The sequence below is a fragment of the Pelophylax lessonae genome (assembly GCF_965119305.1).
Source record: "Pelophylax lessonae genome assembly, chromosome: 2".
Classification (NCBI taxonomy): Eukaryota; Metazoa; Chordata; class Amphibia; order Anura; family Ranidae; genus Pelophylax; species Pelophylax lessonae.
The window spans coordinates 384,000,291-384,026,849 of NC_138769.1; the positions used below are offsets into that span (position 1 = coordinate 384,000,291).

The following is a 26,559-nucleotide window of genomic DNA, read 5'->3' on the forward strand; positions in this document are numbered from 1 at the left end:
CTGCAGCACGTACACCTCTTCAATTCATGTAATGTCATACAATACCACTGTGTTCTAAATGGAAGATGGATTTTTATTTTAATTATGCCACATTTTTCTTTAATGAGTTAGGACTGGTACTTAGCTGCTTTTGTTGGTGTATGTGTCTTTTTATCTCTTCTGTAGTGCCTTTAGGATGTTTAGGATAAATGTTCCAAGTTCCAATTGTTATATACCGTATATTTATATAGTTGCTCAGTATACATTGTTGCTTCATAGTAGTTCGGGAGCACATGTGTTTTTTCTACATGTGTTTTTAAAATGTTAATGTCTGGTGGTTGAAATCTCATGATGAATAACATACTTCAGTGACTAAATGATTAGCGTTGTTCTTGATTTTAAATAACATCAGGGCCATTAAAACTTTGGATCTGCTATATCTGTGAACTGCTGTCCCAAAATTTTCTTTTCCCATTCTGAGAGCTGCTGCACAAATCCTCTGTTTGGTCTCATGTTGTTTTTGCATTTATGAACATGGTTCCAAGCTTCCTGAAAAGGAAAACAGCATTGAGTGTCTTCATTGAGGTAGATCAAGCAAAGATAATGCAGTTTGCAATTGGTACGAAGATTAAATACAACGTGCATGCCAGAATATGTAATAATATTTATGTATTTACCACTTGCCTACTGGGCACTTTTACCCTCTTCCTGCCCAGGTCAATTTTCAGCTTTCAGCGCTGTCACACTTTGACCGACAATTGCACGGTCATGCAACACTGTGCCCAAATATAGTTTTTATTTTTTTTCACACAAATAGAGCTTTCTTTTGGTGGTAGTTAATCACCACTGTATTTTTCTTATTTTTTTGATAAACAAAAAAAGACCAAAATTTAAAAATAAACTTTTCATAGTTTATTTTGTAAACAGGGAACTTTTCTCCTTCACTGATGTGTGCTGATAAGACTGCACTGATGGGAACTGATAGGTGGCACTGATGGGCACTGATAGGCGGCACCGATGGGCACTGATAGGCACTGGTAGACAGCAATAGTAGGCGGCACTGATTGGCAGCACTGATGGGCACTGATTGGCGGCACTGATTGGCAGCACTTGTGATCATTGATAGGCAGCACTGGTGGGACTGCACTGATAATCAGGACCCTCACTTTAATATAAGCCAGTTATTGGCTCTCTTCTTCTCTCCTCATGCTATCAGCTTGAGGAAAGAAAAGCTGATAACTGGCTCTTGTTTAAATCCGTGATCAGCTGTCATTACACACAACTGATCACGTAGTTAAAGGACTGCTGTGATTGGCCCTTTACCCCGATCTGTGATCAGCTGAGTCCGAATGACTCTGCGATCAAAGAGCGTGCTGCCCACATGCCACAGGGGGTGCTCGGGCAGAGCGATCACAGGAGAGTGTCCATGTATGCCCTCCCGGCAAATGAAGCCTGCGCTGTAGCCATCTTTCGGCTATAGCATGGGCAGAAAGCAGTTAAAATAAAAAAAAAAAGGTTCAAGGAATGTAATTTGACAGTATGATAAAGCAAAATGAGTTTATAGCTGTGTATAATGTTCGTGCCATGGCCTGGATTTTCTTTGGACTCAGGAAGTGTGACAGCTGGAAAACAGCACCCACGGGTCACTGCAGCAGCACTGCCAGCCATGGTTGGACCTTTCTTAACGAAAGCCACATTGATGTTTATTGTCTATGAAAAAGTCAACTGCTGGCACACATCTTTTTAAAATTCTCCTCTCTCATGATTTGTCCCAGAACAAGAGGGGGGAACAGACGTAGGATGTCCATGGCCACAGGCACCTACACAAATTGGCAGATTTACTAAATGAGTTAATAAACAATACTCAAAATATTCACTTCAGTCATCAAATCTGTGAAAAGCAAATTCTTGTTCAAAGTGAACAGACGTTTTCTTTTTACACAACTGGATAATCTGAAGTGAATATTCACAACATTTGTGAGTAAAAATTCACAACTCCTTAAGTAAGTCAGCCTTAAAGTCTTTATTTTCCAGCAAAATATACAGTTTTACTGATCCCTTTTGATCTGTCCCTCTGCTCTTCTTTAAACCATTTACCAACATTCCAGTAGCACCTTAGCAAATGCTATGTACTTATTTTCAGCCAAAGCCAATAGCTTAATTAATTAAAATTAACTCTAACATTTGAAAATCAGACGTTGGCCAAAGATGGATTGAAATTTGTTCTAATGATCGGCTTCTCTCGAACGGGAATGTTGAAAATTTTTCATTTCATTAGCACTGCAGCCAATCGGCTGCAACACTGATCGGTGTATTCTGACAGCGGAAGAGTCCTTGTTGTTATAATACAATAGCGCAGCGGGGAGGATTCCTTCATCCACCTCCAATGTATGGATGGAGGAATACATTTGTTTATTTGTTTTTTTAAAGCTGACTGGCTGATAAAAATTAAAAAAATAGAAGAAAAGATCCACTATTGGCATATAGATGGTGCTTTAAACAAAAGCAGCCAGTAGGTGTCAGTATCTTACAGAAATGCTGTTAGACATATGTGTCCATTTTGTGAGCAGCTATTTTCTGCTTTTTGGAACTCTTCTTTTTAAACAAATAGGTACATACTTTTATATCTTTTTAAATTCTCGCTAGGATGCAAGTGGTCATATTAATGCCATCATTTGTGACTCAACATTATCATGAACTCCTCTACAAACATTACCACTGCTATGGATTGGAGAGCTTTAGAACTGTTTTACTGCTAGACACTAGAATTTGAGAGCTTGGATAGGGAATGAAGCAATGGGGCTTCTGTGCATAGGGGCATCGAAAATTAGGAAGAGTATCGATAGACAGATAGATAGATAGATAGATAGATAGATAGATAGATAGATAGATAGATAGATAGATAGATAGATAGACGGACAGACAGAGCCAACAGTACACAGCCCTGTATAACTGACCACACACAGCAGTTTGGAATGTTGTAACTCTTCATCAGTTTTGAACCACATGAATCTGTCACCCAGAGCTTCATTTGTATCCATGTTTTGAGTATAAAATGTTTCAAACTGATTAAAGTAATATTAAGGCCCCTTTCACACTTATGCGACGCGATTTTACCGCGATTTTGACGCGATTTTGAAAGCAATGGCTATGGTTCAAAACGCAATCAAATCATGGCAAAGTAGTGCAGGAACTACTTTGAAGTCGGTGCGACTTCAAAACGCACTGATATGAATGGGGCTCATTGAAAATAATGGAAAACGACTTGTCATGCGATTTTGCGGTCCAAAATCGCGGGACAAGTCGCACTAGTGTGAATGGGGCCTAAACCCTCATTTCCTTACTTACTGAGTATGCAGCTTTTCTTTTAATCACTGCCCATGGTGCCATGACTGCTGCCCTAAGTTTCCTGTTTCAGGATGGCTCCTTTCCCTTGCAGCATCCTATAAAACCACTCTTACATGCAGGGACTAAAGCTGTGTCTGCATAAACTGTGTGCATCAATAGAGAAACGTAAAGCCCCTGTAGCCTAGAATGCAACCCCTGCTGCTTCCTTCTCTAAGCTAGTAGACCGACTCCAGACTGCATTGACCACTGTGATAGAAACATATGGCCCATGTGACCTAGAATTAACCCCCTACTCCTCTCGCCTCCTCCCTTCTCTAAGCTAGCAGATTGACCCCAGACTGCACTGACCATTGTGAACAAAATCCTGTGAAGACCAGAAGTTCAGGAAAGCAGCACTGAGAAAGCAGCAGCCAGCACTGAAGTTGTAAACTGCAAGTGCTGAAGACTTTTAACAGATAGTTTACTGGGGAATGTTTATTTATTGTGCTCAATGTGTTAAACTAAAAAACTCTAAGGATTTAAAGCTATTTTGAAGTGGTTGTAAACCCTTACATATACCCAGTGCAGTGACTGGCCTCAGGTGATACATAGAGATGAAATGAATCCCCCTACATAAGTTATACCTGTTTATCTGCAGTCTTCCCCTATCTACATCAATTCAAAGTCTAGAATATAAGGTTGCCTAAGCTGTCAGAAAAAAGGGGGCAGAGATCTGAAGTTACAGTCTGCAGAGCTCAGTGAAAAGAGCTTTGAGAGATGATTGGAAGGAAGAGATATCCTCCCCCCCCTTTCACACAGCACACAGGAAGAAAGCTGAGGCTGTCAATCAGCTGGTGGTCCCTCCCCCGTCACCATTTTTCTCTTGGTGTCAGAAAAACTTGTCATAAGTGACTCATTCTAATAGAAGAGGAATGAGGCAGCAGATAGAAATTACACTTAGTGCTCTGGATAGAAACAAGTACACACTAAAGAGGGATATGCTTTGTTCATATTTAATGTCTGAGGTTTACAATCACTTTGCTCACTCAAAACTGGGAGGGGACTGAAACCATGGGTGACAGAATACTGTGGCTGAAGGCTGAGAGAAAGAGTCAAAATTGCCCGTTGCAGGGTAGATTGTGAGGAAATGAATTTAGTATGAGGCTCATTAAAGCGGAGCTTCATCCAAAAGGGGCAGCTCAGCTTATCTGCCTCCTCCTCCCCTCTGGTGCCACATTTGGCACCCTTCGGGGGGGGGGGGGGCGAACAGGTACCTGGTTTTGACAGGTACCCGCTCCCATTTTTGGGTGATCTCGCTGTGGCCCCCCTCCTCCTGCCCCCCACCGCCGGGCCATTCACAAATTGCAGTGCGCTTCGCGCATGGGCACCAGGCAACTGGCTATGAAGCTGCAAGGCTTCACTGGCAGTTTCCCTTACAGACAATGGAAGCAGCAGCACTTGAGAGCCGATGGAAACATCGGCTGGGGTGGCAACACCGCTGGATTCCAGGACAGTTAGGTGTCCTAATATTAAAAGTCAGCAGCTACAGTATTTGTAGCTGATGACTTTTGATTTTTTTTTGTGTGAAGGGGGGGCTGTGTCTGGACCTCCTCTTTAACCCCAGCCTTGCAACTTATCTCACAAATGATCCCTGTTGCCCTAAGCACTTGTGCAGCTTTTGCCCAGAGTTCAGTGATCCTGTCAAGCTCTTCCTACAACAAATGGTGCTGAAAGTAAACAGAACACAAAGTAACGCAAGGATCCTGCATACCCTGACACTCCAGGGGACCAATTCAACAATAATCCCTATGTTACCTGCAGTGTCCATTTTCTAGCATGCATAAGATATGCTATGATCACAGTACTGCTTCGACTGATCCCTAACGTAGAGGAAACAAGCACAGCACAGTTTGGAGCCATGTAAGAATCTAGAAAAGAAACAGGTAGACTTCAGTCAATAAAACCATAATAGTGCAAGTATTTACATTATTTGTTATTTATATTATATCATTATCATTATATGTAAGGCCCCCATTCACACTGGCCAGTTTGCCCTGGTTCATCGAAGCTGTGACATTTAGGTGTGAGCAAAGGCATTCTGCAGGGCAGTCTGCGTTCCAGGCATTTGTCCCGGGGCACATATTGCCCTAAACATAAGTATTGCTAGGTGCACCATCCAGCCCCTTTCAGCCGCAGTAGCTGTCAGCCTTTCATAGCGTTTGACAGGCTGCCGGCAGTGGAGCTGAACGCTGCACCAGTGCCCACACCTAATCAAAATATAAAACAGTGCAGCGCAATAAAAGTTCTAAAAATATTTCTAAAAATAAGTTGGTCCAAAACGTCCCGAGGATCCAAGTAGTCAAATTCAGTGTGGAAAAAAGAAGGAAGTTGATTATTCCAGGTGATAGACCCTTCACCAGTGAAAACTCACCGCGCTCACCTGAGATCTATGACCTCTGTGTTACCAGCAGGTCAAACAAACTTTCCCATAAAGGGTAAACCAAGAGGCAACGGACTCCAACGTCTTCCAAATAATCAGGCTAAAAATAAGGACTTTACTCCTCCTGGGATAACTTGAATCAGGTTCCCAAAGTTAACAGGTCCTCCCATGAAGAAGTCCATGGTATTTATATATATATCGTATTTATATATATATCTCATGGACTTCTTCATAGGAGGACCTGTTAACTTTGGGAACCTGATTCAAGTTATCCCAGGAAGAGTAAAGTCCGACGGTCCGTTCCCATCCGATTTCCCCCATAGAGATGCATGGGGAACTGACAGCTGTGTCTCCGCACACAGCGCAGAGACACAGCTGTCATCCTCCTGCTCAGCGGGGGATCGGCGGCTCGATCCCCCGCTGAGAAAAACGGAATCCGTCCGACGGACGGATAGTGTGAAAGGGGCCTTATGGGAAAGTTTGTTTGACCTGCTGGTAACACGAGGTTATAGATCTCAGGTGAGCGCGGTGTGTTTTCACTGGTGAAGGGTCTGTCACCTGGAATAATCAACTTCCTTCTTTTTCCACACTGAATTGGGCTACCTGGATCCTCTGGGCGTTTTGGACTTTCCTTTACCAACTTATTTTTAGAAATGTTATTGCACTGCACTGTTTTATATTGTATTTATGTTTGAGGTATAAGTGATTTACCTTTTAGTGTTCAGCTGGCATTTGTATGTTAGGAATTTGTTTGCGCTGACTGTATAATATTTAATATTATTATTTTGCCCACACCTAATCACCAGAGCCTGATGCACTAGGGGCAGTGATGGCGAACCTTTGCACCCCAGATGTTTTGAAACTACATTTCCCATGATGCTCATGCACTCTGCAATGTTGTTGAGCATCATGGTAAATGTAGTTGCAAAACATCTGGGGTGCCAAGGTTCACCATCACTGCACTAGTGCAACACGCTCAATGTGTACAGGGCCTAAGCAAACTAGATTTCAGAGAGAACAGGGGCACACAAAATACTAGTTGCCACAAGAGCCTGGTAACAAAGTCATTTTTTTTTTGCAGCAAAACATCTGGGAGCAGAAATGTTTGAAATGCACTATCATTTTTGCGTGATATGAATGACTATATAACATCCACTCATCACAACCGAACAACCAATATCATAGTTATGGCACTTCTTATTTTAGGATAACAACATTGATGCAATGCTATCACAGAGGATAGAAACATAGAATGTGTCGGCAGATAAGAACCATTTGGCCCATCTAGTCTGCCCAATATATCTGAATCCTATGAATAGTCCCTGGCCCTATCTTATATGAAGGATAGCCTTATGCCTATCCCCTTCATGCTTAAACTCCTTCACTGTATTTGCAGCTACCACTTCTGCAGGAAGGTTATTCCATGCATCCACTACTCTCTCAGTAAAGTAATACTTCCTCATATTACTTTTAAACCTTTGCCCCTCTAATTTAAAACTGTGTCCTCTTGTGGTAGTTTTTCTTCTTTTAAATATGCTCTCCTCCTTTACCGAGTTGATTCCCTTTATGTATTTAAAAGTTTCCATCATATCCCCTCTGTCTCTTCTTTCTTCCAAGCTATACATGTTAAGGTCCTTTAACCTTTCCTGGTAAGTTTTTTCCTGCAATCCATGTACTAGTTTAGTAGCTCTTCTCTGAACTCTCTCTAGAGTATCTATATCCTTCTGGAGATATGGCCTCCAGTACTGCGCACAATACTCCAAGTGAGGTCTCACCAGTGTTCTGTACAGCGGCATAAGCACTTCTCTCTTTCTACTGCTTATACCTCTCCCTATACATCCAAGCATTCTGCTGGCATTTCGTGCTGCTCTATTACATTGTCTTCCCACCTTTAAGTCTTCTGAAATAATTACTCCTAAATCCCTTTCCTCAGATCAGAGCAGCCATCAGAAATTTTGGGGCCCCTTACACAGCTTTAGGCTTGGGCCCCTCTGGGCCTGACCACCAACATTCCAAAGGGCCCGCCCTCTGGCCGTCCTACTGAATCGCCTACTGGCCATCCCACCAAGTCCTTCAGTGCACCCACTTCTATTTTAACACTCTTATAACTTAATAAATTCAAATGAATCCAATCCATCAAAGAGACATCCCCATATATTCAGCAAAGGGACATCCCAATCCAAAAAAGAGATGGCATCATATATTTAGCAAAGAGACATCCCAATCAAGTAAAGAGACGGCCTCATATATTCAGCAAAGAGATATCCCTATCCAGCAAAAAACAGCCTCATATATTCAGCAAAGAGATATCCCAATCCAGCAAAGAGACGGCCTCATATATTCAGCAAATAAAAATCTCAATCCAGTAAAGAGATGGCCTCATATATTCAGCAAAGACACATCCCAATTCTGTAAAGGGACAACCTCATATATTCAGCTAAGAGATATCCCAATCCAGCAAAGAGACAGCCTCCTATTTTTAGCAAAGAGACAGCGCAATCCAGCAAAGAGACATCCCTTCAGCTGCATCGGCTTACTCTGCAGCCGCTATGTTTCAGCAATTGCTAGTTACTACAGCTGCAACTACTCGGTCTCCTTGGTTGGGGCCTGGGCCCCTTACATGTGTATGGGCTGTCCCCCCCTGATGGCTGCCCTGCCTCAGATACTGAGGTCAGGACTGTGTCAAATATTCTATATTCTGCCCTTGGGTTTTTACGCCCCAGGTGCATTATCTTGCACTTATCCACATTAAATTTCAGTTGCCAGAGTTCTGACTATTCTTCTAGTTTTCCTAAATCCTTTTCCATTTGGCGTTTCCCTCCAGGAACATCAACCCTGTTACATATCTTTGTGTCATCAGCAAAAAGACAAACCTTACCATCGAGGCCTTTTGCAATATCACTTATGAAGATATTAAACAAAATTGGTCCCAGTACAGATCCCTGAGGTACCCCACTGGTAACATTACCTTGTTCTGAATGTTCTCCATTGACTACAACCCTCTGTTGTCTGTCACTCAGCCACTGCCTAATCCACTCAACAATATGGGAGTCCATGCTCATTGACTGCAGTTTATTGATAAGTCTTCTATGTGGGACAGTGTCAAAAGCCTTACTAAAATCTAGATATGCAATGTCTACTGCACCTCCACCGTCTATTATTTTAGTCACCCAGTCAAAAAAATGTATAAGATTTGTTTGACATGATCTCCCTGAAGTAAAATCATGTTGTTTTTCATCTTGCAATCCATGGGATTTAAGATGTTCCACAATCCTATCCTTTAATAGGGTTTCCATTAATTTGCCTACTATTGATGTCAGACTCACTGGTCTATAGTTGCTCGATTCCTCCCTACTACCTTTCTTGTGAATGGGCACGACATTTGCCAATTTCCAATCTTCCGGGACGACTCCTGTTACTAATGATTGGTTAAATAAATCTGTTAATGGTTTTGCCAGCTCACCACTAAGCTCTTTTAATAATTTTGGGTGTATCTCATCAGGACCCTGTGACTTATTTGTCTTCACTTTAGACAGCAATCTTAGAACGTCTTCCTCTGTAAAGACACATGCATCAAACGATTCATTAGTCATCCTTTCAAGTGGAGGTCCTTCTCCTTTTTCTTCTGTAAAAACTGAACAGAAGTATTCATTAAGGCAGCCGGCTAGCCCTTTATTCTCTTCTACATATCTTCCGTCCTTTGTTTTTAATTTAGTTATTCCTTGTTTTAATTTCCTTTTTTCATTTATATATCTGAAGAATGTCTTATCCCCCTTTTTCATAGACTGAGCTAGTTTTTCTTCTGCCTGCGCTTTAGAAGTTCTTATAACTTGCTTGGCCTCTTTCTGCCTAATCTTGTAGATTTCCTTATCTTCATTGCTCTGGGTTTTTTTATAATTACAAAATGCTAGATTTTTATTTTTAATGATTTGGGCCACTTCTGCTGAGGGTGGGATGGGAGTTAATATGGATAAAAATGCACTGTTTTGTTCTGTGCAGTTACAACCCACTTGGAATATTATCAAGCTCACCTTTTTTCATAGAAAGACCAAAGGTTAGAAATTAATGTGGCAATTCCTTATCATATGAAGCACCATTATCTCAGTGAACATTATATGACCTAATATATTTCCACTTTGACAGGCAACGTTTGTTTGCCTAAACGTTTTCTGTACAGAAATGGTAGTTGATTACTTCTTAAAGAGGAACTCCAGCCAAAACACCTTTTAGCATTGCTGTGTTTCAGATAAAGAAATGTTTTCTTCCTGATGTGTCACGGAGACAGGAGCTGAGGAGAACCTCTTCAGCAGGGACAGAGACTGCAATACACAATTCTTTTGGTAGTCTAGCGCAGAGTTTTTGGCTGTCTTTGTCCCCATTAAAGAAATATCCTTATTTCTTGTGTTACCAGGACAGTAAGTAGGGGGGAAATCACCCCAACAGAGACAGTTTTACACTGCAGTGTGTTGAATGGCACCCCAAAGCACCTTACCGCCAGATGTGCACTGCAATGCAACAAGCAGTAACACACTAACATGTGTTGGAGTGCACTCTGAAAAATGCTACATGCACCTTTTATGGTGCATTTTGTTAGCTTTGAGTGGGTTTCCTTAACACAACCCACGTTAATGCTTGGCAATGTGTTAACATGCTTACGCTAATGCAGCACATAAGTGTGAATGAGCCCATAAGGACATTCTAGCTTGTTTGACAATTCCTATGTTTTAGTATCAACCTAACTGTACTTATGCAGGACAAATGGTGCTTTCTTCTGGTATCATACAGTATGTAGCCCAATCTGCAGCACTGACACTAAAATTATTCTGGGTCTGGCAGCAGAAGAGCGTTTTACACAGTCACAGATACAAGAGGGAACTCTTATTGTACAGCTGTGTACCATCAATGTTCCGCCAGCCCACTACTCAGTAAGAAGGCACGCATTATTTGGACTGCAAGGATTGTGGGAGGTGTAGTTCTGACAGACTGAGCTGGCTTGGTGACTTGGAAGAAGTAAACTGCAACTACTACAAGGCACTAGGTTAAAGAGGGAAGATGGTTCCCTGCTGTTTTCCCAGGATGAGGAGAAGAAGTGTAGAGGCTGTTTGAAGAGGACAGAGTGCACATCAGGATGCTAACAGACCACTCACCACTACACCTGAGAGGGAGAGGCGCACAGTGACAGACATTCCTGGGATATCAGAGAGTACCATGGATGCTGATAGAATTTTCTGCCTGATCAAGGGGGAAGGATACTGCAGACACAGACTGTTTCACCCAGTATACAGAGGGAGATCACCTACTAACACAAAAAGTTGGTGAGAGGCTACTGGCCAAATCCACATTACACTTTGACAAAAGAGGGACAGTGTTGCCCTGGAGTATCAAACTGCCAGTGACTTTATCAGTACTTAAAAGGACATTATCCTGAGAACCCTGACATAACAGTTGGACCCCAACAAGCTGATCAGCATAAGAGAGTATATTACAGACTGCTGAACTAGTAGAGTACCATAATTCTCCTTAGTTAGAATTGCCCCAGTATAGGGTTGAGGAAGCTGCTCACTAGACCCATTGTTTTACAGTATATTTCTTTCTATTGCTCACTAAATTGCAATATACTGTATTGCTTGCTATAGTTTAACTTTTTACTGTATCATTGCTATAGTTTTAAATCTCTTTTGCTGCCAGGGTGCTGTATGGGTATCTGCAATAGATATTCCCCACCCAGCCTGGTGTGTCAGAATGTGTGGGGCTATTTGCAGAGCCCTGTGCACAGGAACAGGCTACCAGTACCCAGATAGCAAGGATAACTTGCCACAAAGTTGTTGCAGTGTTGAATTGTAAGTCTTGTTAACTTGCTACACATTTTCGCTGGCAAGTTGTACACTTGCAGATTACTTGAAGAACAAGTTCTGGTTTACACTTTTCCAATTTGTAGCAAATTTGGGTGGAAAGTTCTAGTTATGTCTTTGTTCTGTCCTAAAATATTTCCTTGAATACGTCTTTTACGTCTTTGTGTGTAGGTTACCTGTTTTAGTTTGAAGTTTCTGTAAAGGACATTAATAAAAAAATAGTAACACTTACCTATAAACTGACAAGCAGCTGGGAAGAATTGTAGGAGATCAGAATCCCGTGAATCTGGCACTGCAGTGTGCAATATGGGCACAGGCCTGAAAACATATTACAAATAATTATTTTATTTTTTTTATTTTTACACTATCCATTTAAAAAACATTTTTTGATCACTTTTATTACTGATACAAGGAATGTAAACAGTAATAGGCAGTGACAAGTGCTCTTTATGGAGGAATCTGGGGTCTAAAAGACCCCAAATCTCTCATTTGCACTTAAAAGCATTCAAAATGCCAGCTTTGGCTGTTTTGAATGCTGTCATTTTTTTTTTAAACCAGTGCCTTTAAAGCTCAAGTACTCGGAGGTGATAATATCATTTGAGGTGATATTATGACATCGCTTCTGGGTTTTTACATCGGAAACCTGATCAGAACCGAATGCGGCTTTGTTCGGATCTTCGGCCAGGTGGCGGACGTGCCGGCTGGTTGCTTGGGTCTCCTGGTGGGACAGGAGACCCAGGAGAGCCGCAGAAGGCAGCTCGCACCTTGTAATACCATCCAAACGGCTGCTCAGCTGCATCCCTTGTCATTACAAGAAAGCCGACCGTTGGTTCTAAACAATGGTACTGGGGTGATGCCTCTAGCTGCAGGCATCACCCCGCTACAACGCCTTCAATCCGAGGCTGCATATTTGCGTTCCGTCAGCGAGAAGGGGTTAATATATCTTCTCTCTTCTAGTGTGACAACACTTTTCCTCCATAGATACGGTACAGTAAGTGAGCTTTGACATCCTGGGCCAGGTGTTGTTTTACTGTCAGGATGACTACAGTAGATAAAAATAAAGGGAAAAAAACTGTAAAGGGAAATCTATTGCAGCCACCACATCTAAAAACCGGTAATCTGCAATATATTACAGTTTTGTTCCTGGGTTTAAATACACTTTAAAAGCATGGCTGACAGTTTTTACAGCTTTGTTACTGTGTTAATGTCTGCTTCAGGCACTTAAAGCGAAGTTCCAGCCATTTTTGTGTTTATTAAAAGTCAGCAGCTACAGAAAGTGTATCTGCTGACTTATAATAAACACACTCTCACCTGTCCCATGATCCAGCGAGGGGGCCTGGGGGAGCCTCGGTTCTCTCTGTCTTCCTCCGGCGCCGGCATCACAAATGTGCAAACTGCACATGCGCAAGTTGCGCTGCGCTTCCTTAGTGATCGGGCAATCTTCTGGGACCTGTGACGTGTCCCAGAAGATTGCAGGGAGGGAGGGGAGGGGAGAACTTCTGCTCAAGCCACCTAGACCGCCCGAGCAAAAGTGGGAGCGGGTACCCCTCAAAAGTAGGTACCCGCTCCCCTCAAAAAAAAATGACATGCCAAATGTGGCATGTCAGTGGGTCAGGACAGGAGCACTTAAAGTGAAAGTTCCACTTTTGGGTGGAAAACCGCTTTAATGCAGGCCTTATGAAAAAATACACATATCATCATGAACATTAATGCACTCTAAATGCTATATTGTACAGGATAAAGTAGTAAGGCTAAAAATATGTAACAAGACAGTAAATGATTACTTAACTAAATTCAGAAAAAAGAGAGATCCGCGGAGTAGCAATGCAGTGCACAAAGTTTTATTAAAGTATAAAGCACAAATACATTGGGAAACAACAGCTAATATGTTGATATGATTTGCACCAACAAGAACCTAAAGCGTAACGTCACTCTCTTAACCAACACTGACCTATTTTTAATCCTTATACTACTAGCATTAGTAAAAACATAGGGAAGTATATAATATTTACTTTTTTTTTACATTTCTTCAGTTACTTTCTGGTTTCTGGCCTAGGCAAATGATGTCCTACATCACAGGAGTCTTCAGGAAGGAAGGAGAGGTTTTCTCAGCTAAGCACACCCTGCTGCCTGCATGCCTAGACTAAGGGCAGATGGAATCCAGGAAGTAATTGCTACATGAATCATCTGCCCTTACTCAAGATGGCCACAATCAGAAATGCTAGGGGGTTGTTTTTCAAAGTTATTTCTCAAAAGCATGGAGACATGGTTGGATGGGGGAGTTTGCTTTGAATATTAAAAATGAATTGAATAGCATTTTTTATTTGTGGTGTTTAGATGCAGTGTAGTTCCGCTTCAAACATAAGGCCTAGGTTGTCAGCCTAGGCGAGGCTGAGATATGGCGGATGCGGGTAGATGATAACCTGGGTTCCTAGTGGCTGCAGCACTATTTGTTTCTGCCTAAACTCCACTTGTCTGTTCTAGTTTGAAAAAATGATTCCTAGCCCTGTTGGGGTGGCATACTGTAGCTAGAAACTCAAGAGGAGACCTCTTAAAATTTAGGAAGCCTGTGGGCAATTTATCTCAGTAGCATACACTTAAAATGGACATATTAATTCTCAGATTAACCCTTTAACTCAGACACATGCTGTAGCTGGTTGGTAAATGCACAAGGTTAACTGTAAGTCTCCCCTTCACACTTATACGACTTGTCATGCAACTTTGGACATCAAAGCTACATGACAGGTCGTTCCTTGTGTTTTCCAATGATAACCATTCATATATGTGCGACTTAAAATTTCAGCAACTTCAAAGTTGTTCATGCACTACTTTGGTCCTGACGTTCATGCAACTTGAGGGCCATAGACATTAATGTTAACCCTCAAAAGTTGCATGAAAGTCCTACCTGAATGTTATACAATGCAACTTGTGTGCAACAGTTGTCCATTATCACTGGTCAAAGTCAAAGTCTCGTCCAAGTTATAACAATCCAAAGTTGTGTCAAAGTTGCATCAAAGTTGCACTCCAAAGTCGGCACAACTTTGGAGTCGTACAAGTGTGAATGGAGCCTAAGACCCCGTTCACACTATGGCAGATCCGACTTCGGAGCGACCTGTGAAGTCGCGTGCAGCGCGACTTCAGGGCAACTTGCACGGACTTCATAAAATGAATGTCTATGCAAGTCGCTCCAGGTCGCCTCGAAGTAGTACAGGAACTTTTTTCTAAGTCGGAGCGACTTGTGTTGCTCCTATTAAAACCGTTCCTGTACCGCACAATGGGAGCGCGACGGACCGCGACTTGTCCAAGTCGGATCAGTGTGAATGGGCTCTTAAACATTCTAAAATTAAAGTGCCACGTGATGTATATTGTGATGCAGAAGCTGAATAATCTGCTACAATCAGTGAACTGAACTTAACACTGACAAATGGAGCCCCACTAAATTTAGTGGTAATCTTTACTTACAGTTGTGTGGGTTCTAAAGACACATTAACCTCAGACTTAATCTTCAGGTCCTTTTGAATGTGATGGTCATTTGCTTGGCGATGATCTCCCATGTACAATAAACCCGGTATGATTTCAATTGGATATGGCTGAAAATCATCTATTTCCTAGAAGGAAACCACATAGTAGTTAGTCTTATGCTGGTTCTACACATGCATATACTTCCTATCCACTGAAATATTGATCATTTAAAGCGGAACTATTAACAGTTTCATTACCGGCATGCCAGGATTGCTAAATGTCACATTTGCTTGTGCTTTCAACCAAACTGTCATAACTGATCACATGTGCAGCACCATGTCAACTGAAAATCGAACAGAGGATAAGATGGAAGCCTTCTTGGCTGAAAAGGATGGGAGGGTTTAGTTTCATTTTAAGGGTCCTTTTACACGGTCCGCCTCCGTGCTGCTCAGCGGGGGATCCATACACTGATCCCCGCTGAGCAGGCAGGTGACAGCTCATTCTCCGCTCTGTGTGAAGGAGGTGTCAGGTCCCCGCTGCTCTCTATGAGGGATTCGGATGAAAGCGGACCGCCTGTCCATTCTCATCCGATCCCATCCGATCCTATCCCCTGGACGGATGGAAAATAGGGTTTCCATCCGTCCGGATTTCACGGACAGGATCGGATGCGGATGGCAGCAGGTGTCAGTGGACATGTCTCCACTGACATCCGCTGCCCCATAGGGATGCATTGAGGATCTGATCAGATCCGCCTAAAAAAACTGACAGGCGGATCTAATCGGAGCGCTCGTGTGAAAGAACCCTAAGCTGGAAAATCTAACTACACAATGGAGTTGACTTATTAAAACTGGGGAGTGCAAACTCTGGTGCAGCTGTACATAGAAACCAACCAGCGTCCAGGTTTTTTGTCAAAGCTAATGCCCCGTACACACGTGCAGATTATCTGAAAACTTTTGTCTGCAGACTTACCTTTTCTATGTAGTGCAAGGGCCTGCCGGATTGCATACAAATTGAAAGTGTTTAGGTTTGACCTCATATTATATGGTTTTGGTAAGTCTGCAGACAAAAGTCTTCAGATAATCTGCACGTGTGTACGGGGCATTAATTAAACAAGCTGAAGTTAGAAGGTGATTGGCTACCATGCACAGCTGTACCAGATTTTGCACTCTCTTTAGTTTAGCAAATTTATCCCAATGATTGCTTTACACACCTATGCAATAATTGCACAGGTTTCCTTTTTTTAATTTGCAAACAAATCAGCTAAGTTTCACAATGCTAAAAAGGACACATAAAGGGGTATCTATCTCAAATGGTTAATAGGAAATCCACATTTGGATCACATGAGGAAAATTTGCAAAGTTTAGCAGACCTGTTGAAAAGTTGGATCAATCAAACTTAGCTATAGGATATGTTATAGGATAACTGCATGTTAAAAACACAGTATTTAATATATTTAGGCATACCACTTGAAATATGACCTCTTAACACTACCACTTTCTTCCCTGTGTTTCATGAGCTGTTATCATAGACCCAGTGTCATTAAAAATTATTTATGTTGAATCATTTCTCCAGTCTCATTTACTCTAGTTGTTAATAGGGGTGTTGCAACATTTCAACAACTCACACAATGAAGGGCGTCAGCAGGGGCTGATCAGTTTGAGACAGCATATGTACACAGAGCAAAGGTCCCAGGAACTGGGATTTTAATGACTGTATCATCTATGGACCAGGATCCTTTTCCAGGTAGTAGATGCCGTGTGTTGCCTGAACAGAAGACATGTCAGGGGGAGCACAATGATCTCTGTGGGAGGTAACAAATGCCTGTGTAAGGCCCCTTTCCCACGAGGGGTCTGATCGGGTCCAACTGGGCCCTCCATTCTTCTCTGTGAGTAGTCAGATGTAAATGGCCTTCTGTCTGTTTACACCCAGCTAACTCAGATTCGATCAGATTGGAGGGCAGTCGGGATTATATGGACAGCCAGTCCATCAAACTAGAGCAGAGTGGGCTGTGTCCGTGTCATCCGGTTGCTCTGCTCAGCTCTGCAAAACCAGATCCAGCTCAAATGAAGGGGGCCTTATGCTTGCAAGCAGCATAGCATGTATACATGTCACATGTAGAGATTTTATTGGTATTATACCCACTTTGAAACAATGCTCTAAGTTTGTTTATGGCTTTTATACAACAAAAATTAAAAAGCATGTCAACTGTTCAATCTATTTTTTAAATGGTGCATTCAACTTTTCCATCTATTTTTAGATCCTGGGCTCAATTGTTCAATCATTTTTTAGATCCTGGGCTCAACTGTTCAATCTATTTTTAGATCCTGGGCCCAACTGTTCAATCTATTTTTAGATCCTGGGCTCAACTGTTCAATCTATTTTTAGATCCTGGGCTCAACTGTTCAATCTATTTTTAGATCCTGGGCTCAACTTTTCTTTCTATTTTTAGATCCTGGGCTCAACTGTTCAATCTATTTTTAGATCCTGGGCTCAACTGTTCAATCTATTTTAGATCCTGGGCTCAACTTTTCTTTCTATTTTTAGATCCTGGGCTCAACTGTTCAATCTATTTTTAGATCCTGGGCTCAACTGTTCAATCTATTTTTAAATCCTGGGCTCAACTGTTCAATGTATTTTTAGATCCTGGGCTCAACTGTTCAATGTATTTTTAAATCCTGGGCTCAACTGTTCAATGTATTTTTAGATCCTGGGCTCAACTGTTCAATGTATTTTTAGATCCTGGGCTCAACTTTTCTTTCTATTTTAGATCCTGGGCTCAACTTTTCTTTCTATTTTTAGATCCTGGGCTCAACTGTTCAATCTATTTTTAGATCCTGGGCTCAACTGTTCAATCTATTTTTAAATCCTGGGCTCAACTGTTGAATCTATTTTTAGATCCTGGGCTCAACTGTTCAATGTATTTTTAGATCCTGGGCTCAACTGTTCAATGTATTTTTAGATCCTGGGCTCAACTGTTCAATGTATTTTTAGATCCTGGGCTTAAATGTTCAATCTATTTTTAGATCCTGGGCTTATCCATTCAATCTATTTTTAGATCCTGGGCTCAACTGTTCAATCTATTTTTAGATCCTGGGCTCAACTGTTCAATCTATTTTTAGATCCTGGGCTCAATTGTTCAATGTATTTTTAGATCCTGGGCTCAACTGTTCAATGTATTTTTAGATCCTGGGCTCAACTGTTCAATCTATTTTAAGATCCTGGGCTCAACTGTTCAATCTATTTTGAGATCCTGGGCTCAACTGTTCAATCTATTTTTAGATCCTGGGCTTATCCATTCAATCTATTTTTAGATCCTGGACTCAAGTGTTCAATCTACTTTTAGAACCTGGGCCCAACTGTTCAATCTATTTTTAGATCCTGGGCTCAAATTTTCAATCTATTTTTAGATCTCCGGGGGCTGACGATACATTACAGCTGCGAGCAAGTTTAAATGACATTTTTTCCTTTTCTAAATGTCGAAATTTCTAAATATCAGTATTGCTGCAGCAGGCTCTGTACATCGTACAGATGCGCCGCTTTACAGGCACATTACGGGGACCCTCCAGGCACGATATTTAAAGGGATTTTTCATTTGAATTGGTTTTTGTCTTTAAGCATCATTAAAATCATTGCTCCTGTAAAAAAACGATTATTTAAAAAAATTATTTTTTGCATTAATGCATGTCCCCCAGGGCAGTACCCAGGTCTCTAAACACTTTTTATGGCTATAACTTGCATATAAACTTTTAAAATGAGGACTTTTCATGTTTCACGTTCGTGTCTCATAGACTTTAATAGAGTTCCCATGTTCGCTAGAACTTATTCCCTGTTCGAGATGTTCTGGTGTGAACCGAACAGGGGGGGTGTTCGGCCCATCACTAGAGGTATATAGATGTCAAGCTGAAGTAGTTTAGGTGTGTTTGACATTTATTGTGTGTGCTGCAGCTGTCTTCAACCCTATTGGTTTTGCTTATGTTGTTCACATTGGTTTAATTTTGTGGTGAGCGCAGAAATATTGGTATTCTATTGGTAAGATATTTACCTGCGGCATCCAAAAGACCTTCTGTGATCTGAAGAAATGGTAGTAGCCGGAGAATTCCTCATAGCCTCCCTTGAGCACCAATACAGGATAATGGCAGACTTGTGAAATCACCTTTGCACACTCCAGAGCCTGGCCTGTGGGAGGTTTGTAAGTTACCTTTTAGTGCACCATTACAGCTTGACTATAAGTATATAAATAAAACTAATCTAATATCAACAGTTATATGTCAGTACCTTCTCCATCCAAGCAATTGGTCCGACTATCATACACAACACAGTACTTCATGCAAGCCAGCTCAACAGACTCCGGTAATAAGAAATGCATATCTTCATCCTATGGGAAATCAGATATAAAAGTATAAAATTAAAAGGCTTTTGGTGTCAAAAGACCAAAACACAACTAACTGGTTAATTGAAGTTGATATTCACATGATTTAGGCCGGAAAGTTCAGCAGGAACCAGACGATTTTCTGTCTATCTATTGGCAGACTGGTTGTACTGAAGTTGATCCATCAATTGACTTCAGTACAATCAGCCTGTCGGTTTTTTTTTTCACTTGATTACTGCCGGCATCTATAGTCGCAGGTTAAGCAAAAAAAAAAAAAATTTCCTCATCTATGCATTCAAAGTTAATTGTACAGAAGTCAATCGGTAGACTGCCCCCATACATGGATTAAAACTCGGTCAATCCCTGCTGAACCGGCTGAATTTTAATCCATGTAAGGCTGGCTTTAGTGAATGTGTAGTAAAAGAAATTGGTTTCACTATTTGCTAAGAAGTTATCTGTTATCTCCAGTTATCAAATGTGATTCCTAACATCAAACAGTCTACAGTTTTTTATTGAAGTAATTATTTGCTGTCAGAAAAACAGCCATGTTTCTTCTTAATGGCATTATCTTTTTATTAAGGAACATTGGCAGCATTGCTATCCTCCACTAAGGATGTAGGAGCGGAGACTGCAAGCCAGGCTTTCTTGTCCAACATCAGCGTCTTACCTCACCAATGTGCTTCTGGAAGAATTGTCAAACATTCCCATAGACACACTCCTAAACCTTAGGGAAAGCCTTCCCAGAAGAGTTGAAGCTGTTACAGCTGTAAAAGTTGGTCCAACTCTATATTAAACCCTATGGACTAAACCTGGTACACGCGATCAGATTAAAATATTCTTCAGTTTTTTGTTACATTCTAGTCTCATATCCAAAGTCTAATTCATCCCAAAGGTGTTCAGTCGGGTTGGGATCAGGACTCTGTGCAGGCCAGTCAAGTTCCTCCACCCCAAACTCGCTCATCCATATCTTTATGGACCTTGCTTTGTGCACTGATGCGCAGTCATGTTGGAACAGGAAGGGGCCATCCCGAAACTGTTCCCACAAAGTTGGGAGCATGAAATTGTCCAAAATGTCTTGGTATGCTGACACCTTAGGAGTTCCCTTCACTGGAACTAAGGGGCCAAGCCCAACCCCTGAAAAACAACCCCACGCCATAGTCAATCCTCCACCAAATGATTTGGACCAGTGCACAAAGCAAGGTCCATAAAGACATAGATGAGCGAGTTTGGGGTGGAGGAACTTGAATGGCCTGTCCTAACCAAATAGAACACCTTTGGAATGAATTAGAGCGGAGACTACAAGGCAGGTCTTCTTGTCCAACATCAGTGCCTGACCTCACAAATGCGCTTCTGGAAGAATGGTCAAACACTCCCATAGACACACTCCTAAACATTGTGGACAGCCTTCCCAGAAGAGTTAAAGCTGATATAGCAGTAAAGGGTGGGCCAACTCAATATTGAACCCTATGGACTAAGACTGGGATGCCATTAAAGTACATGTGCATGTAAAGTCAACATTCTATCTATCTATCTATCTATCTATCTATCTATCTATCTATCTATCTATCTATCTATCTATCTATCTATCTATCTATCTATCTATCTATCTATCTATCTATCTATCTATCTTTTACATTTTTCACTGAAAAAAAATTCTGTAATGTGAACTCCTATCACTAATGGATAGTGCACTTTGCTGAGTTGCAATGCCCTTATACCGTCTTTTTAAATAGGATCACATAATGCCAATTCTGTAAAGACTACAAAACATTAAACAGCATAATGTACCAATTCATAATTTACTATCATTACCTGCTTCACTCTTCTTGCAGTTATAATGTGACTTTCATTATACTCTCGCTTGGAACGGGCATCTAGAAGGCAACAATTATAAAGTAAAATGTACACAAAAGGTACTGTATTTCAGACTTCCTAAAAACTTGTTCTCATCCAGGTATTACTTTAAACAGTATTAACTGCTAATAAATATAGTAAATAAATTAGGCAGCTGTAGACATAAGGAAAGCACAATTTGGATATCTTTCACACATAAGTCTCAAGACCCCGTAATTCCTATAAGCAATGCTGAATACGCCTTTTTTCATCCTAAGGCCTCATGCACATAGGCCGTTTGAACAACAATTCTAAACTCCTTTTCTCCTGGCAGTAGTGTTTTGGCAGAAAAAAAGGTTTGACGCTTTTTTGACCTTTAGATGCATCAAGCACTTGGGCATGAATTCATTTCATTGCCCAGAGTTAGAATGTATTCTGGCTATTGAAATAAATAAACGCTGAAGCTCTTGAAGTGCCTAGCATTAATGTGCATTTACATGCACCGAGCATTTTTTTACTGCTCCTGGACATGCTGCCAGTGTTTTTTCTTTCTTTTTTTGGCCTCTCAATGCCTTTGTGTACATGGACACTTAGGGGAGCTTAGAGACAGAAAAAAAAAAACGCCAGACGCCCCTAAGAGCAACGTTTTTATTGCTCAGTGTGCACGAGGCCTAAAATACCATCTGCGTTTTCTCTCCCATAATAAACCGCCACTATGATAAAGAAATCAATATAGAAAAATTCACTGCCTGGCCAAAAAAAATGTTGCCACCAAAAAAAAAAGGTCACACACTCTAATATTTTGTTGGCTTTGATTACGGCACGCATTCGCTGTGGCATTGTTTCGATAAGCTTCTGCAATGTCACAAGATTTATTTCCGTCCAGTGTTGCATTCATTTTTCACCAAGATCTTGTATTGATGATGGGAGAGTCAGACCGCAGCGCAAAGCCTTCTCCAGCACACCCCAAAGATTCTCAATGGGGTTAAGTTCTGGACTCTGTGGTGGCCAATCCATGTGTGAAACTGATGTCTCATGCTTCCTGAACCACTCTTTCACAATTTGAGCCCGATGAATCCTGGCATTGTCATCTTGGAATATGCCCGTGCCATCAGGGAAGAAAAAATCCATTGGTGGAATAACCTGGTCATTCAGTATATTCAGGTAGTCAGCTGACCTCATTCTTTGGGCACATGCAGTAACTATCCAATAGGATAATTACTGCATGCTTAGTTTAGCTAGTTGCTTAGTTAATTCCGGGTGGCAACTTTTTTTTTGGCCAGACAGACATCATTAGTGGCTGTTTTTTTGTTTATTTTTCTCTGCTGGCCCACCGATGACATCTGTGCCAGATCTATGCAAGTTCTGTTTGAGATCTGGTGCAGTTTGTTATTATTTATAGAATGTTATGGTGTTAGCAACACAAGAGTCATCGCACCAGCGAACATTCTCATTGCTGAAGGCATAGCAATGTATAGACAAACAAAAAAATAAGGCCTTTCTCCGAGATCTCACAAGACTTCACAAAACCTTGAGAGATCTCACAGTTTATACACAAGATCTCTGTGGAAGGCATGGGTGACGTAGCCTTCCCAGGAGGAGGCTGTGAGTCATTGACTATGTCAACAGTGCCTCAGAAAACAGGAAATAAAAATAAAGTTTTGCTAAAAATCATATCTTTTACATTTGATTCGAATGTGTGTGCATACACCTGTGATTTTTACGGGGGGGGGGGTTGGGGGGGCTCTTTTTAAAGTGTATGCAAAGGCACTTTAGAGCATGAGCAGGGTTGGATTCCCTGTCAAATTTGTATTGCTGGCTCCCCTCTCTCTACCTGTCCTGTGAGCCATTGTCACAGAAACAGAAAATGACGGAAAATTCAACATTATACAGTTGTCACCAAAAAAGTGAGGTCAAGTCTTCCAATGCGGACACATATTCTGGTGACAACTGTAAAAGCAGGGAAATTCCTCTCATTTCCTGCTGCATCTAGAGGATGTGACTTTATCCAAACATTTTTGGGCTATACATACACTTTAATATTAAACACATACAGTACTTACCTAAAAGACATAAATAGTTTGGTTCGGCAAGTCTAGAGAACTTGGTTGACTGGTTCAAGATGTTGTATAATTCTGTCGATGTGCATAATACCAATTCGCCCATGTTTCTGGAACAGAGAAAAAAAAGTTTTTATTAATTACATTACATTTTGGGAAGCAATAGTTTTCCTGCAACCATCAAGAAAAGTTTCTACCAAGGACTAAGCTTTACCAAGCTGATCCAACTCTTTCCTTCACAAACACATTGAGCAGCTGTCAGCACTGTATAAGCTGTGTGTAGCATTAGCTACATACAGTATATAGCACTGTGCTCTGGAAGCAAGACAAGGTCTTCCCATCCCCTCCCAGAACAAAAGAGTCAGAGAGTGTGCTGTCACCCACCCACCTCTCTGCCTCAGCCAATCAGAGGACGCTTCCATTTAGAAAATACAAAGCGTCCTTTGAAAAGCTGAGCAGTGTGCATCCCGACTTGATTTTGTTCCGGGTGTGGGGCAGGCAGCTTCTGTCCTGCTGGTGGAACACAGAGCTGAATGCTGTATATAGTCGATGCTACATTCTGTTTTTACAGTGCTAAGAGATGCTACATCTGTTAGTGATGTAAATAGTTTATGATCTATTTAGACTTCACCAAAACATGGATATCAGCTTTATTACCCGTTCACACTGGGGCGACGCTACTTCCCGGGACGACCTGTGAAGTTGTGGTGCGCTGCTCGCACCGCGACCTCGGAGCGGCCGGCACGGACTTCATATCATTGAAGTCTATGCAGGTCGCTCCAGGTCGCCCCAAAGAAGCTCCGGACCCTTTTTCTAAGTCGGGGTGACTTGTGTCGCTCCTATTAGAACGGGTCCACAGCTTCTCTATGGAAGGCGACCTACGGCGACCTGTCAGGCGACCAGGTCGCCTGACAGGTCGCCCCAGTGTGAACGGGCTCTTAAAAGGACACAAAACAGTATCATTTTTCTCCAAAAATAATCCATATGCATCCAGTTCTTAATGGACATGTAAAATATTTTTTCATGAAACTGTTACTTACTGTAGTTTTTGACCCCCTTGTATTGTCCTCTGTTAGCTCTCAAACCTCTAATTTCCCCCCTCACTTCTGATTATTTGAAATGCGCAATGCATGTTAGTTGTGGTCATGTGCACTTTAAATCCCATAGTCCATAGCCTCTGGTCCATCTCAGCACCTAGAAAGAGAGGGTGGCTATGTTCCTACATACATGGGACAATAGGGAGTGGATGTAGTCACCCTCTAACGGGAAGTCAGATCACAGCAACAAGAAAGAAATGTGTAAACGGCAGGAGTAAGAGAACAATAAAAGGTACTTTCTGGAGTTAGAAATACCGTGGGTAAATAAAAAAAATCACCCCCTTTAACCACTTCTGGACCGGAAGGATTTGCCTGCTTAATGACCAGGACATTTTGCGGCGGACAAATGAGACACCTGACACTTTTTTGGGGACCAGTCACATTATTACAGTGATCAGTGCTAAAATATTAACTGTCACTGTACTAATGACACTGGCAGGGAAGGGGTTAACATCAGGGGCGATCAAAGGGTTAAATGTGTGCCTAGCAGATGTCACTAAGATGTAACCACAGCTGATTGTGCGGCCATCATAGGCTCCCTGCGCAACAAATGGCTAGTCATAGAACACGAGGATCATGGTAACTAACGCCATTACTGCATGACCCGACCAAATTAGATAGGCCATCACTGATAAGCCCTAATGTAGTACGCATGCGCAGAGCTGGCCTTTATCTGTGACAGGGGAAGTGTAGTGTTTTCAGTGTAGTGGGGGAGGTGCTTTTACTAGTGGAAGACATGGATAGGTGTTTCTGCTTTACAGAAACACAGGATCCATACCTTCTGTACTGACAGAATGACAGTGTGCTTTGTTTACATAGACAGACTGCCATTCTGTCAGTGTACCGAACGATCAGCGGTTGCTGGCAGAGATTGTGACTCGCTGTGAAAAAATCAGAGCGGGAGTGAGCTGCTGGCAGCGCACACTTGTACCCAGACCTATAAGTGCAGAATCATGTATATTTTATTTATTTCAGGTACTTATATAGTGCTTTCAATTTACATATACATTGTACATTCATATCAGTCCCTGCCCTCAAGGAGCTTACAATCTAAGGTCTCTTACTGACATTCATACATATATACTAGAGCTAATTTGGACAGGAACCAATTAACCTATCAGCATGTCTTCAGAGTGTAGGAGGAAACCAGAGTAAACCCACGCAGGCACAGGGAGAACATGCAAACTCCAGGCAGGTAGTGTTGTGGTTGGGATTTGAACCAGCGACCCGTTTGCTGCTAACCACTACACCACTGTGCTATATATAAATGATGCAGTGCAGCCCAGCGTGGCCGCCCTGTAGCAGTAAATAGGCTTTGAATCGGTCAGAAAGTGGTTATCCCTGTGCATGATTGGTCCACATAACTGGAAGTACCCCAGCCCCCCCAAAGTATAAATGCGGCCTTGCCTGACTAGGTATATATTGGACAGACAGATAAAACTGAGATACACCCTGAGTGTACATAACACTGACATATAGGTGAGTGCAGTGCACAATCTATGTGACACAGACAGGGAATGTGGTGATCTGAATGGTGTAGAGTACTTACTAGTATAGGTGACAGGCTCCTACAGACACATACCACCAAGGCCGAGCTGCCTGCCCTGTTACTAAGGACGCTTTACTGGTATCTATGGAGGTCCATGCTCCTCTACTCTGCCCCCTGTGTTCATCCCCAGCCATGACACTCTACTATACATCATGTCTGTTACCTACGTGCAGTGCGATTCTAAAATAGAACCCGACATACTAAATAGAACACATGTCACGAATATGTAACCACAGCTGATTATGCGCCCATAATCAGCTCCCTGCGCAAGAACTGGCTTGTCATTACTACATGACCCGACCAAATTAGATAGGCCGCTATTGAGCAGTGCTAATGTAGTACGCATGCGCGGAGCCGGCCTTTATCTATGACGGAGGAAGGTCACGGCACACGTCCGACGCTCCAGGAAGCTCCGCCCCCTCGCTTTGCCGCTGTCTCTGCTGCTGGAGGTCGTTGGAGTCACTGCAAGGCTTGTGTGTGCCCGTCTTCCGTCATGTTCTCCCGCATCGCCAGACCCACCGCCTGCGGCCTCGTCCGGGGACTATCTACCAGCGCTCAGGTGTCTGTCCGGGGCCATGTGTCGGGGGGTGG

General features: G+C 42.0%; 2 protein-coding genes across 4 annotated transcripts in view; one reads left to right on the plus strand and one right to left on the minus strand.

Moving 5' to 3' along the window:
- Window positions 1-352: 352 nt before the first annotated feature.
- On the minus strand, window positions 353-26,065 carry STYXL1 (serine/threonine/tyrosine interacting like 1). 2 transcript variants are annotated; one of them, XM_082247341.1, is made up of 9 exons: window positions 25,969-26,065; window positions 23,326-23,432; window positions 21,242-21,303; window positions 19,336-19,435; window positions 19,103-19,236; window positions 15,061-15,206; window positions 11,831-11,916; window positions 5,122-5,234; window positions 353-524 (listed from the first exon to the last, which is right to left on the minus strand). In XM_082247341.1, the coding sequence occupies exons 2-9, from the start codon at window positions 23,426-23,428 to the stop codon at window positions 489-491; spliced, it is 780 nt and encodes a 259-aa protein (XP_082103467.1). In that variant the 5' UTR covers window positions 23,429-23,432; window positions 25,969-26,065; the 3' UTR covers window positions 353-488. The 2 variants fall into 2 exon arrangements, with proteins under 2 accessions (XP_082103467.1, XP_082103466.1); XM_082247340.1 differs by having other exon boundaries at window positions 353-528.
- A 255-nt stretch (window positions 26,066-26,320) lies between these two features.
- MDH2 (malate dehydrogenase 2) overlaps window positions 26,321-26,559 on the plus strand; it is a 254,993-nt gene continuing 254,754 nt past the window's right edge. For both annotated transcript variants that reach the window (XM_082247782.1, XM_082247781.1), the window contains exon 1: window positions 26,321-26,527. In XM_082247782.1, the coding sequence (XP_082103908.1) occupies window positions 26,336-26,527 (192 nt within the window). In that variant the 5' untranslated portion in view covers window positions 26,321-26,335. The remainder of the gene's footprint in view (window positions 26,528-26,559) is intronic.

Excerpts from the sequence above, each read along its gene's own strand:
- STYXL1 (XM_082247340.1), bottom strand. The coding sequence starts at position 23,428 with ATGGGCGAATTGGTATTATGCACATCGACAGAATTATACAACATCTTG. Across the intron at positions 21,304-23,325 it reads AAACTATTTATGTCTTTTAG|ATGCCCGTTCCAAGCGAGAG; the intron begins GTAAGTACTGTA and ends GTTGCCTTCTAG. Across the intron at positions 11,917-15,060 it reads TCTTTAGAACCCACACAACT|GCCTGTGCCCATATTGCACA; the intron begins GTAAGTAAAGAT and ends ATATGTTTTCAG.